At 38.4% G+C, this 15122-nt stretch overlaps 1 protein-coding gene across 1 annotated transcript in view; it reads right to left on the minus strand.

Annotated features, from left to right (window-relative positions):
* The window catches only part of KCNMB2 (potassium calcium-activated channel subfamily M regulatory beta subunit 2), a 254736-nt gene that overhangs the window by 40539 nt on the left and 199075 nt on the right, over window positions 1-15122 (minus strand). The window contains exon 2 of the mRNA XM_041002848.1: window positions 1293-1415. Coding sequence (XP_040858782.1) covers window positions 1293-1348 — 56 coding nt within the window. The 5' untranslated portion in view covers window positions 1349-1415. The remainder of the gene's footprint in view (window positions 1-1292; window positions 1416-15122) is intronic.

Genomic DNA, 15122 nt, shown 5'->3' on the forward strand with positions numbered 1-15122 from the left:
GTCATGCACATCAGGACTTTGGACAAACACTAGTTACCTTGTGAGCTGTGATTTTATTTAAAATCAGTTTAATTGCTTGGCCCGTAATTTAGGTAACAGAACATACAATGAAGTATTTGGAAGATAAGGAAGTGAAAACCTTTGTGGCATTAATTACAGTTTGTATGCAGGCTTTCAGCTTGTGTTTTTTTCAGTGAATATTATATTAAAATATTTTAGAGTGTTAAGTGGTCTATTACCTTCCAAGGTTTATTTGACAGATTTTTCCAGCATGAATATTGACATGGCTTCCATTTATTTCTGTATAATCATTGTGAAGACAACTTTGGTTTTGGAATTTTTCAAAGGAGTTTTATTTGGAGGATAATTCCCATTGTAAAAGGGAAAATAAAAATGTCAATTCTCAAACTGTTATTCAAGCAAGCCTCCCTCAGGTCTTTCTTGGACCCAGTCCCATCCATCAGTTCTGATTTCTATCCGATTCTGCCTGATGTATGGCTTGATTAAGTTGCAATATGCAGGGAGAGGCAGTTCTGTTTAAAATTTAGCTTCCCTTAACCCAAGGAATGGTAGAAGGTCAATGAGAAGGAGAGGCATATGGCAAAGAAAACATTTGGGGAGAAACTAAATATTTAAAAACGGTTAGAGAATTTTATGAACACTTTTAGTCTCTAAGCCCAAGCGACAAAACGGGATTGAACTGTGTAATTGTCTATTTGTCTTTCATTAACATTCCCTTTTCTCCTCCATTTTCTTATTACCTTAATTTCTCTCCTCTCTTCTGACTACTCTTGGACTCTGAGGGATCCACAACTGCTGCTTTCCTTCCCTGCCACATGCTTCGTGCTTAGAAACGCTGTGCTCATCACTTCAGTCAGTATTCCCCAAGTGTCTAGTGTGTGCCAGGTGCACTACTAGATGTTGCAAATTTAATAGACAATGAAAGACAAAAGATTTCCAGGATGCAGATAATTGTCAGAGTGGGGATGTGTCTGGAAGATCTAGTTGGCACCTGAAGGCAGAGCTTGGGTTAGCTAAATAGAGATTGTGTACCTATAGGTAAGTGTGAAAGGCTTCCAGACAGGGAGCAGCTTTTGCTAAACCATGTGGTGGCAGTGAGAAAAGTACAGGGAGGAGGAAGGCTGTGGTGTTTGAATCCCACTTCATCAATGTCAAGTTGCCCCCACATTGCAAAACATAAAGATGAGTTGCCCAACTGTGTTTCTGACTCCTCCCTCTCCATGTGATAAGCCTAGGTGTCTCTGAATAGTATGGAGGTCCAAGGTATTTACCTTTTCTCATCATGTCTGTAAGATGAAGAGGTCCGACCACTGGTCCATATAAACATCTTAGAGGATGTGGGTCCAGGGGCTCCTTTCCTTATGGTGGAAGTCCTGGAGGAATGGTAAAAAGACCTAAAAGAGATACAGGCTCAAGTTAAGTTCACTCCTGTAAGTTTTGGGAATACAGTATTAGCAGCTCTTCATGGATTGATGTTCTTGAGTAACATAGGATTTTTCAGAAGAGTTGATTATTATTTTTTATTTACTGGAAAGAGAGAGAGAGAGAGAGACAGACAGAGAGAGAGAACAAGAATCTTGTATACATCTGCTGTCTTTTCAAATACCTACTGAGCCAAGCTGACACCAACAGTAAGGAAGTTATTTCAAGTGCCGCATGTGGATGACAGGGACCCAGGTACTTGAACAATCCCCTACTGCCTTGCATCAATTGAAGTATCAGGAAACTAAAATTCAGAATGGAGCAGTAACTAAAACCCAGACATTTTTGTATGAGAAATAGTTATTCCAGTTGGTGCTGTAACCACTCTGCCAAAGGCTTGTTCCAATATTAGATTTTTTTGATGCTGTGGTTGCCAATCCTGAATGCACTTTAATATTGAATGGCAATTTTCTAAAACACACTAAATCCCGATTCCTTCCTCAGAAATTGATCTTCAATTAAAAAAAGGAAAAACAAACTCCATGATAGTTTCTAGTAAAGAGTTGGGGTTGAGAGCATTGCCATGGGAGGCATGGCTTTCTAATTAATTCCAAAAAAATTGTATTTCCCTGAGACTATCATTTTCAAATCATAATTTTGGGACAGGTTCATTCTCTGTTGTGTGCTATATTTACCCCAACTCTCTGGCTTGGGTTTGGATATAAAATTCTATTTCTCCCCTCCTCTCCAAACTGTTTTCCTTAATACTGACAGATGCTGACAGGTTGAGGACGAGGCTTCATCTTCTAAATGTGCTTCACGGCTGCCAATGCTGAGTTTGGCTCACAGCAGCACGTCTCTGCATGCCAAAATCGTAGTGTCAGTGGCTGCAACTGATATTTGTTGGCTCGTGGAGCAAGATTCGTAAGATACAGAGTCCAGATACTATAGGCTGTGATATCTTTGGCTGTGACTTGGCTTTGGAGGAAATTCTGTCCTCTCCAAACATACACTGAAAGGAGTGATTATTATTTATTTTCTACATAAAAGTAACTTTCTAGGGAGTAAGGAGCATGCAGTATCTTTAAAGTCTTAACAATAAGCCAAAGTCAGAATGATTTTTATGGCAGTGGGAGGAAGGAAGGATTCCTTCAGGGCTGCACAGGTGTCAGTGGCTAGCCTTTCAGTTATGTCCAACATTGGCAGTAAGCAGAAGACTGGAAGTGATATTCACTATTCTGTAGTATTAGGTAGTCTCTGCCAGACACTTTGTGTATGTTTCCTATGCATGCAACATGAAGTGTAATTGCGTGGATTTATATTAGGCTTATGCCATGAAAGTCCTGCAGGGTATCAGATTACAAATGATGCTTTCAGAAGACCAAGGTAGTTGCTTACATTTAGAAAAGGTGGATAGAATGGCTTCAATTAATCTGTGCTTGCTTGCCTTCTTATTGTCTCTAGACAAATATGTGATCCAGTATGGTACTTCTCAAATTGCAGTGTGCCTGAGAATTCCCTAGTGATTTGGTATTGTGCTGATTCTGATTCCATAGTGGTTCCGGGTGGGGTTCAGGATTCTTTGTTTTTAATTTGGTGACACCTGAGGTTGCTGGTCTGCAGACAACACTGAGTAGTAAGGGCTCAGAGCATGTAGTCTGAGCAAGTGGTTGATTTTAGCTCCAGTTTCATCCTTAGCTAGTTTGTAAATGAAGTCACCAAGCTTCTTTAGGATTTAGTGCCTTTTTAACTATACCATGCACAATTGAAAACAGAGAACTTCTAAGACCCTTCTCAGGTCTGATATTTTGTGATACAGTAAGTTGAAAGACTTATGCATATACTAAGTCTCTGTGTCTCAACTTTGTGGAGCTAGGTCTCTTTCTTCCATGCCGGAGTCAGCAGGACTGTAAGGAACAGAGGCTTTCAGAGGTAGCAGGAATTTGCTACCCAATGTGGATGCAAGAAGCTAAATGTCTACCGTGAGCCTCTTAAGATAAGGACAAGAACGAAAGGATGTACCCAAAGGATTCCCTAGGTAGTTTCAAAAAGATTTAGAAATGAAAGCTGCCAGATCTAAATGTCTGAAATCTGGGGTAAAATCATTTGTGTTCTTTTTTTGAATATTGTTAAAACATCAAATAGAAATAGAGATTACATCTGTTGCTAAAACTTTTAGCAATCAGAAAATAAAAATGCTTTTAGCCAAAGTGAGTTTATTTCTAAAGATGAAGATTGGCTTAAACTTTCAGGAAGTTCTTTCAACACGGGTGCTAGCTGAATCCTCTGACAGCTGTACTCACTCAAAGGGCTGAGGGTGTGGAGAGCACACAGGACCATGGCATAATCTGAGTTTAGGTCAAGCAGTCAATTACTGAGTATTGTCCTGCTGCTGGATATGAGCCGGCATTTAATAAACACATCATGCATCGTATAAACGCTTTGAAATCACGCAAAGCCAAAGGGGTTGTGGTAATTTCAATATATTTAGCATACTTTACAGACTGTGTGTCATTATCTTGGCATCACAACTTTGCTCTGTTGTTTTAGGATGATGCACAAAGCGGGAGATGAAAGAAAAATTTATTCTAATTAGCTGTCTGAAGCTTGTTGGAAAGGACTTAATGACTCTTCAGGTTATTCCAATAACCAATAAGTGGATTTGCAGTTTCTCCACCCTGGTTTTCTTTCATAAAGAAAAAGTGCTCTTTAAAACCAGCTAAGTTCATTTTTAATTAAAATGAAGGAGAGTAGCTGTTTTAAGGACAAAAGTACAAAGGTTCTGTGAGGGTAAAGAAAGACGTGTGATCTTAGAGAAACTTTCGAGCATGTGAAATATTTGAGCGGGAACTTGTTTGGAGGTTGTCTCCGAGCTCAAAGGTAGACATTCCAAACTCCTTAGGTAATTCATTAACTGTTCATTTTATAGTACCAGGATCCGTTCATTTGAATTGTGATTAGGATGCTCAGTGCGAAAGCCTAGTGGCTAAATCCTTGCCTTGCAAGTGCCAGGATCCCATTTGGGCGCTGGTTCCTGTTCCAGCTGCTCCACTTTCCATCTAGCTCCCTGCTCGTGGCCTGGGAAAGCAGTAGAGGATCCAAAGCCTTGGGACCCTGCACCCACAAGGGAGACCAGGAAGAAAATCCTGGCTTAGGATTGGCTCAGCTCTGGCCAATGGGGCCACTTGGGGAGTGAACCAGCAGATGCAAGACTTTTTTCTCTCAGTCTCTCCTTCTCTTTGTAAGTCTGTCTTTGCAATTTAAAAAAAAAATGTGATTCGGAAAGAGATCCAGAGACCAGATAGAAACACTTAAGAAGAATCTTTAATCTGGAATCTTAGTATAGAACAGAGACCTGTATTACATGAAGACTGTGGGCAGTAGGAGGAAATTGGATTTATCCATGATTAAATGACCTAGAAGTTGGGGCGAATCTGGCAAAGCTATTACTTTATAGCTGTAAATGAATGTGGGCTGCAAGAAGTCCTATAAGGTTTAGACTCAGCTTTGAATGAATGCAGGGAGCCTGTGACAATTTCATTATACAGGGAATTTGTAAGGCACATTATGTGTGTACCTGGCATACAGCTGGTTAGTTTTCTACTATTCTGAATCTTCTGGTCATTCTTTCTCTGTGACTCTCTTTCTTGCCTGGTGAATGAGTTACCAGTTTTTCAAGCCACTGAGATGTCCCCTCTTCATTCAAGTTTTTTTTTTTTTTTTTTTTTTTTTTTACCCACACAGGCAGTTTTCCTATCTCCATTCTCAGTTTTTGTTATTTTTGTGAGTCCAAGGTACAGCTTATTCTGCCTCCTCCAGTAGGCCAAGAACATTTCCAGGGCATGATGAGGACACAGTGCCTTGCTATGCAGTTGTGTGTTAGCCTTGCCTATCTAAGTACTCTGAGGACAGGTGAGGATTGATATGACTTTTGCTCCTGCACCGTGGCTCATCATTGCTGAGTGCAGCTAACACTTCTTTCCTGGTCCTTGCCTCTTCTTGCCAGGTGTTTTCTCCTTGTGCGCTCCCGACCATCCCCTCTCCCTTCCTCTTCCCCTTATTATTCAATTTCCTCTGCTCCTTGATTGACTTGGATGGTGAGTTTCCATAGCTTGCTAAATTGTCATCCATTGAAAGTTTCTTTAGAAAGGGTGACATGGTCTAAGCAAAAGAAAGAGGAGCAGTAACAGGTGGGGCTATTCGTTTGTGTCTCACATGCATATCCTCTTACTGTGTGGCTGCACACAAGTCAGTTGAACATCTCTGAGTCTGAGATTATTCAAGTGCCAAAATGAAAACCACATTATTTGGTGTTCTGGGTTGCCTGGGAGATTAAATGAGACAAAATAAATACATCATGGCATGTAATAGGCATGTACAAAAGTTTAGTTTCTTGCTTCTTTTTCCATTATTAGATTTAGGAGCAAATAGATTGTATTCTCTCTCTCTCTCTTTCTCTCTCTCTCTCTCTCTGTGTGTGAATAAAAGGATCCAATTAAGTTGCTTTGTACTTGTACAATGAAACTATTGAGTTTTTTTTGTTGTTGTTGTTCTATGGGTTGGTAGCACTCAATAAAGGAAAAGCAGTTTTCTAGGATACTGAGATGATAAAATCTGAAGTGCTCCCTCATTAATGTGATATCATCCTGAGCAAGAAGAATACAGAAACTGTGCTCTCAACGCTTTCCATAGATTGGAATCATCTGGGGGGACTTAAGAAAAGTTCTGATGCTTTGGCCTCACTCTAAACCAATGAGAAACATTGGAGGATGGATCCCTTGTGTCAGTAAGCTTTTAAAAGATGTCTGTATAATTTTGATGTGCAGAGGAGAAACGCTGCCATTAGGTATCAGCTCTGATTTTGTTGACGTGGGATTCTTTGGGGGCACCTCCCCATCTCTGGAAGAGGCAGCTGGAGGGGGCGGTTGCTTCACTGGTGCTGCTCCCTCCGTGCTGTGGCTTCTCACTCCCCACACTTCCTTAAGGTGAAGTTGCAAGGACAAGTGAGAAATGGAGCAGAGAAAGAGCAGAGTGGATGCAGGTTTCTAGTATCAGTGCCCTTGAGCTATGCATATGGGACACTTTCAATACACTCTGCCTTATTAAATGAGCAAGCAGGAGCCAACAGAACTACTTAACAGATAATTACATGCCTAATCTTGCATAAAATTGTAACACTAATGACATCACAGTAGCAACCTGAAAGGTCATGCTAAGCACAGAAATTTAGGGTTGCTTTTAATATGCGAAACCTCATTTTTGCAGACAGCAAATTATATGCTCTCCATAGGAATTGAGTTGCTTTGGCTTCAGGGCCTTTGAGGGAGAAGCCAAACTTACAATGATAATTTTAGATCTAGTGACTTAATTTAGAAAATATTGGTACTTTTAATTAGAAACAGTTTTAAATGTCATTGGACGTTTTCCTCCAAAATCAACTGCACATTTTGCCTTGTTTTAGCTCATTAATTCGTGTGTCTATTTTCCAAACATTTATTAAGTACCTCCTGTTTGCCAGGGACTGTACTGGATACCATGGGCACCAAGACAGCCAGTCCTGCGTCTAAGGAGTGCACAGTTCATGGGTGAGCCAGAATAACAAATCAACATTTGTGGGATACCAGACTGTCCTTTCTAATGCTGCTGTGACTTCCCAGTGGGTATCTCCAACAAGCGTTTGTCTTCTACATCTTATTTAACTTCTCAGCTTACTGGCTTTCCATCACTCATCTTTTCCTTCTTTGGAGAGTACTTTATAAGCTTGGTGCAGAAGCTAATGATCTGCTGGTTCACCTTGTTGTTTTAGCTGCGCCTTCCCTGTCTTTTGTTGCCTTTTATTTTTCTATCTATTTCTAGAAATCACATGATGGACTAGAAGTATAGTTGAATAGTTGCTTGATGATGGCCCATGACACTAAGAGAAAATATCCCTTTCCGTATGATTATACCCTTTTGCATCCTGCTTGCAGAGGTAAGAAAGAACAGCACTGTTATTGTCTGAGCAAATTCAAAGAAGAATGAATAGATTCTCTAAATTTCTTTGAAGATTGTGTCTTAATGGCTGGGATCACCACATGTGGATTCTTCTGTCTGGGAAAAGGGGTGATAGCTGCGGCTGTTCCATGTGTGACATGGCCCTACTACTTACACAATCATGATGCGTTCAACTTGCATTTCTAGAAGATGGCAGCTTAAGTTACATGATGAACCTGTCTGGCCTGCCAGTGACTTTGGCTCAGTTAACTGGGTGATGTACTTTTTTCAGAGGCTCAGGGATTTTGATGTCCACTTTGTCACTGAGTAATAACTGCAGACAAAATATTCCCTTTTTCTTCCAGTTTCATCAGCTGTGAAAAGATGGCCAAAGGGTTGAATTCTATTGTTTCAGTCCATTTAGATTTCATTTCTTTTTTCAACAAATATTTATTGAGAATGAAGGCATTCAGCAGGTGCTGAGTTGGAGGAATACCCTACACCTAGGGATTCATGGCTTAGAGCAGGAGGCCATCAAGTCAGACAAGTGTTGATGGTCTTCCATAGGCTATTGCTGTGTTTATTCATAAACAACTAAGCATATTTTGCATCACATGTACAGCCATAATATCTAGTAGAAATGACCAAAACAGTGTTTACTTGAAAAACTCTAGAAATTAGTTTTAGGTTGCAATTTCATCTTTATGATATAGTATTTATGTAATCCAAAGACACTGCTAAATTACTCAAGCCTCATTTTACTTACTAATAAAATAACATATCATCCAGGACCATCTAGGATTGCCATGTAGGTAATTTGCAATAATATGTGACATTAAATGGGCATCCAGTTGATGTTAGCTTTTTTCTATTTTGAAAAAAAATCAGTTTTTTTTTTTTTTTTGTCAGATTGACTCTCCTGATACATCAAGTCTCCTGTTAGCTTAAGTTAGGGGTAAAAGAGTTCTAAACATAAATAGGAAACACATTTCCACATGGTCTTAATTAGGCCACTATTCCATAAATCATTTCTTAATGAGCTTTTCAAGTGGAAAATCACAACTGATGTTCAATCTGATTCATTCCATGCTACATATTTAAAACCGGCTTAAATTGTTAAACATTTCGTTCTATGGATTGTCGCGCATACACATTTGGTTGGAGAAAAATCTGTTTATAACTCACATGTGTGCTAATGACAGAGCGATGCAGATCTGTGCTGAAACCACCTGTTCCTCTCCAGTGGCTACGGCTTAACTCCTGCTTCTATCTCAGTTCTGAAGGAAGGAATTTAAACTCTAGGAATATAGGGATGAGCTAAGAATGGCAATAATAGGCAAAAGATGAGGGATACCTCAAGACCTGTACAACACAATTATATACACTTTCTCCTTTAATATTGAGGTGAGCTTCGTGACAGCTCAAGCTACCAGAAGAGGGAACTGATATGCAGAAAAGTAAGCCAGTTTTCTCAGGTCATTTAGCTATTAAGTGACGAAGCTAGAATTTCAAACCCAGCTTGTTCAACTCCAAAACCAATACCTTCTCATCTTTTACATTTTACTAGGCAAATTAAGTACCCAAATCTATATTAAATAAATAACGGTTGTTGAGTGACATTTGAAACGTTTGTCTTATTTCTCCCTTAAGCTTTACATTCTTTATCATTTCAGATTTGGAGAGAAGAGGAAACAAAAAATGATAGAATATGAAATACTTACAAAAGCTCATTGACAAACTGAAGTGAAAGATGCATTTATTTTGTTGAAAAAAAGTTGAAATCCATGAACTTTTTTCATAATATTCACTTTCTTTTTAAAAAAGGATTTATTATTATTTTTTTTTGAAAGTCAGATATACAGAGAGGAAGATATTCCATCTGTTGATTCACTACCCTGCCAAGCGGCCGCAACAGTTGGAGCTGAGCCAATCCAAAGCCAGGAGCCCAAAGCCTCCTCCAGGTCTCCCATGCAGGTGCAGGACCCCGAGGATTCGGGCTGTCCTCAACTACCTTCCCAAGCCACAAGCAGGGAGCTGGATGGGAAGTGGGGCCGCCAGGATTAGAACAGGCACCCATAAAAGAACTTGGTGCTTTCAAGATGAGGACTTTATCTGCTGGGCTACTGCGCCAGGCACCATAATATTCACTTTCTGTGAACTTTTTCATGAAAAAGCTGTGCCTCAATTTCAAAAATTTCTTTCACATCAAAACAAGCTTACCATTTAGTTCCATAGTTCCATTAATGATTTGATGTATCTTTTCACAGCAGTAATGAAAAAGGCAGAGTGAAGCACAATGTTAAGAAAATTGGCAGATGTGCCTAAATCTGGGCTTTACTCTTTATGCAATTGGTAACTTTTTCTATATTCTTTTCTGTACAATGAGATGACACTGACTTTGAATAACTTGATGAATTCTTGGTGAAAATTGATTTAGTCTATGTAGTGTGTATTGTGATGTTATAAAATAATGTTACATATATGTAAATATGTAACCATTTAATATACATAATGTGAATATCTGCATGTTTTATATGTCTGTTACCATTTGAACATATTGTGTTATGTATAATTATATGTGAGTTAATGAATGAAAAGTGACTGCAACATAGGAACCCTTAAGTATATACTAGTTGAGAATGGGTTAAAGATATATTGAGTTTGGGAGATTATAGAGTTTATAGATTAGTTTATAGAAACTCTTTTCACACTTAAATGTATTCTGTAGGTATATATAACATGGTTGTTGATTCTAAAAATATGTTACTTATGTATTGTCATTTTGTTTTGAAAAGGAGAGAGAGAGGAGAGAGAGACACTTGCTTCTATTGGTTCACTCCCAGGATGCTCTTCCTATCCTGGAGCCTGGAGCTCGAAGTGTGTCTCCCTCGGGGTGGTTAAGGCTCCAGTGCCTGAGCCCCCACCTACTGCTTGCCAGGATGCATACCAACAAAAAGCTAGAATTTTAGAAGCAGAGCTGGGACTCACACTGAAGCAATCTGACGAAGGATTTAATGTCCCAATGGACTTCTTAACTGTTCAGTCAGATGCAGTCTGGCTGAGTTTTGGTATTGTGCAGTATAAGAGTGAGCCCTGGGCATAGCTTTAGTTCTGCTATTCCATTGTCTGCAATTTGGGCCTTTTCCCTCACTCATATGTAACATGAAGGAGTTGAAAAAGATGAGTCTAAGAATCTTTGCATCTGAAATAAAATGTGTTCTGCTTTGGGAACATTGCCATAAAGGTCTGCTCCTATGACTTATTTGACATCTAATGTGTCTAGTGCTATATATAATCAGTATTTTACATCTTGTTGACTACTTACATGAAATATGCAGTAATGTTTAGCAGGAATCTGGTCGAGCTAAGGGAGGTTAGCTTAAGTGCTATATGGGAAGGCAAAATGCAAGTCCCCTCATTGACCTTTGGAAATGGTTTTCATAGACCACATTCCTATTGAGTTGCATGTCTTTATTTGCATTTCAACTTTTAAAAAATATATATATTATTAATTACATTGCATTATGTGACACAGTTTTATAGGCTCTGGGATTCCCTCAACCTCTCCCTGGACCCTTCCCCCCATGGCGGATTCCTCCACCTTATTGCTGCATTACATTTCAAATTCAGTCACGATTCTTTCATTGCAAGAGTATACCAAGCATAGAGTCCAGCATCTTATTGTCCAGGTAAATTTAACGATTTCTTGGGGAGACCATCTCTGATCTGAATGCAGAGCTGGCAGAATATCATCCTGATCAATTTAAAGTCACAACATAACATCAAGGACAATTTACAACATTATGGAATTAATTGACATGGTATAGAGTAACCATTATGTTAATAAAAGTGCAAGTTCTTAACCATATCCTGTGACTACTTCATTGCTATTTCAATTTTAGTTTATACACAACCGGCTTCTATACACCTTAAAATGGCTATAGATTGCTATTCAGCTGTCTCATGTCTATTTTCATTTTAGTATTTAGCAGTTTACAGTCGCATGCCTTAGGCCTGATCCTTGATTTGTTGTCAAGGACTACGATATGGGTGGGGTTGTCCACCAGTTTCATGTGCTGAAGGCTGGGCCCACAGTGTGGTACTGGACCTTTTAAAGATGAGTCCTAGTGGGAGCCTTTAAGTCAACCAAATACATCTTCTCAGGGGTCCTATGGAGACACCCTCTCTCTGTCTCCTTGTTTGATAAGTGATCTTACCCTTTCACTTGTGCTACAGCCACCTTCCAGTTCTTTATTAGAGCTGAGCTGACCCTGGCATCATTTCCTTGACTGTCCAGAACTATGAACTAAATAAACCTTTTCCTTTAGAAAGTTAGTCTGCCTCAGGTATTTTGTCACAGCAATGAAACACGGACTAACAGTTCAGAATTCTAACTATTTCTCCCATATGCTTTATTCAGTTATCTGTACTGTCCCCTTGTAGAGCCCCATCCCTAGATCAAATGTTAAGCAGACGATTGTGGGTATCTTAGAGGTTGTGATAGTTTGTTGAGAGAGGCTCTCTTGGGGCAAGGAAATGGAGTTTGCAGGTTCTGGCTCTGTCCAATTTGGTGACCATTGTGGGAAATGTAATGAAACTTTGCTATGACCTCACCCAGTCATCTCACTCCCTTCCCAGTGGTTGCTCTGAGCAGATTGCTGATACCATGTAAAAGTTCTATTCCGGGAGGAAATCAGCATCCTGAACTTGATGTTCTCAGCCTCAAAGAGAGGTGAGTCATCCAGCCTTTTCTTTATGCCAACAGTACAGAGATTACTTTGATTTATTCATGTCTTTTATTGCCAGGTGGGATAGTGGAAACTACTGAGGAGGAGACAAATGAGTTTGAGCCCTCGAGGCGAAAAATAAAACTGTGTTTGCGTTCCATTTCTGCCCTTTGCTCTCAGTATTTTTTAATGCAAGCCAATTCTTGGTCTCAATCCTTTTCTCAATAAAATGGGAATATTGGTATAATCTTTAAATATTACCTTGAGGATTAATTAAGATAACAGACCATGTATTACTGGCAGCCATTATTTACACGTAGTTATTTGTTTACAGAAATATAAATGAATATGTTTATTTATGTATATATCTAACAGGTCTAACATGTTAAATAAAGACCAATTTACTGACTGAAAATTTTGAGACAGAATTCGCAAAACTCATTGAGTATTAGCATTTTAAAGCTGGAAGACATATTAGAGAGATCTTGAGTCAAATGCCAATCTTGAGATTCAGTACTTTTTGTTTATTTTTTTGCATAATCTTTTAAAATGTGAAGATAAAGATGCCCTAGGAATCAAATGGACCAAATAGGAACAGCAGGCTTTTTACTATGCAAAGGGCACAAAGCAGGTGGAAGGAAAGACCTTTCCAATTCTAAATGTAACTTTCACTGCAAGGGTGCATTTAGATACATGCAGAAAAACAGGCACAGCTTAGTGAGACTGTTTTGATGACTACCATTCAAAGAATGTACTACAGAAAGTTTATTCAAACTGATTTGATTCTATGGTGAATGGCTCTTGAGAAACAATAAATTAGAGTTTTAACCTACTATTAATATGTGTTTTCACTATGTCGAGAAATACCTCATGTGATCGTGTTTTGGTTGCCAAAGAAATCCTGTAAATGATGCAAATATCATCGGATGATTTGCCAGAAGAGCTTGTGTTTCCTATATGTCACAGCATTAGACTGCTGGGCTATAAATTAGAGATTTAAAATTCAAGGGACGCAGGTAAACTACGAACAAGGTATGTAGATGATACAATTTACAATCTGGAATTCTTCAACCCCTAAAATGTCACCTACTTTACAAAGAGTCTGGACTGAGGTGGCAGTTGGAATTGCACTTGTCTCTCACCTCCACTCCGTCCTTACTACATAATATAGGGTGACTCAAGTAGCTTCTGTGGATCTCAGCTTCCTTGTCTGGAAAAACTAAGGTCTCACTATCAACCTCTAACAACTGATTAGCTGCTAAGAAGAGATGTCAAATGTCTGCAACATGGTATACATAAATAAACGTGAGTTCTTTCTCCACCTTGTCACATTATTTAACATCTACTATCTAGAAATAAATGACCTAACCTTTCCTGTAGGAGAAAGCAGTGTTAGGTGCATGGGAAAGATGAAGTAGAGATGATTCAACTGGTCACCAAACCAAAATACTGCACAGAGTAGTGTTCTTATATCATTTAAGAAATGCTGTCTGATAGAAAAATAATGTTAGCCACGTATGTTATTAAAATTTTCTAGTAGTTCAATTAAAAAGAATATAAAAAATGAAAGATCATTCCTAATGCATTTGATTTAATCTAATATGTTCCAAATGTTATGTATCTCATGAAAATAAGAATATTAATGACATGATTTACTTTTTTTGCTAATGCTTCGAATTTCAGTTCTATTTTTTTTCTTCCACATTATAATGCAGCCTAACTATCTTTGAAAGGCTTAATAGTTGTCACATGTGGCTAGTTGATACTATTTTGGATTGCTTCAGAATCTGCCTTCTATCATTGCAGTAATTTTAGTATCACCATTTTCATTTATTGAATACTTAGTGTAATGGACCCTTTATTTTAAATACATAAGATTGATAACCCTATCATGCATGTGTTATCACCCTTTCTGTTTTATGGATAGACATGATGAAGCTTAGGGAAGTTCGATAACTTCCAAAAGAGTTTGCCACTCTTTGAGTGATAGGTCTAGGACACAAATGCAGGTTAGTTTGATTTAATGCCTATCATGTCGTTTCTCCTTCATTGCTCAAATAGCCTACTTACTGGTTAGCTTGTGTTAGAGCAGGGATTTGAATATCTCTAGGTCAATACGGCCATTTCAAATTATGATAACATTATTTTATTATCACTATCAAGTGATTTATCTCACAAGTATTCTATATCTTTATCCGTTTTGTGACCTAACCATATTTGTTATCATATTCATGAGGAACCCTCCCTCATTCTACTTATGCGTTTGAGAGGAGTGGGAGAGGGATGAAATACAGTGCTGTAATAAGCATTCAAGGTACACTAAGATGGTTGAGATAATTTCCAGCATCTATCCTAGCAAGAAATATGATTCCTTAGGAAAATGTTTAGTTTTTGTCCTGGATAGGAACCATGTAGGATGGATGTTAGCAGACTACACGTATATTTTAAAGCCTGTGATTGTCTCTGAAGGACCCAGAGACTGACTTGAAAATGATACAGAGAATAATTTGAGAATCAATTGGAACACCAACTAAAAAGGCTGTAAACATTTTAAACATGTTATCTCATGATTTCAAAGTGTTATTAAAAAAATCTGTAGGCATGTGTCACCTACAGGAGATACATCTTACCAATAAATATCCGTGGAAACTATATCTCATGGACTTAGATGTTTCTGTTTCTCATTTCATTTCTTCAAAAAATCTTTTCTCATGTTAAATTCTTCACTGACTCATAGTTCATATAGTATCATCATTTTGTTCAAGAAGGTTCTTGATTTCCTTTTTAATTTCTTCAGCAACACATTAGTCATTCAGTAGCATGTTATATTTAACTTCATGGCAATGTAAATTTCTATTTTTCTTCCTGTGGTTGATTTTGTTTTGTGGCTTTTAATTTAAGGGGATGTATAATAACTGTGTAATAGGTATATCATACCCAGATGTAAGACTACAATGCAGTATGCATCTCTACTTCTAG

The sequence above is a fragment of the Ochotona curzoniae genome, unplaced genomic scaffold (assembly GCF_017591425.1).
Source record: "Ochotona curzoniae isolate NIBS_2020 unplaced genomic scaffold, NIBS_Ocur_1.0 scaffold_2587, whole genome shotgun sequence".
In the NCBI taxonomy this organism is placed as follows: Eukaryota; Metazoa; Chordata; class Mammalia; order Lagomorpha; family Ochotonidae; genus Ochotona; species Ochotona curzoniae.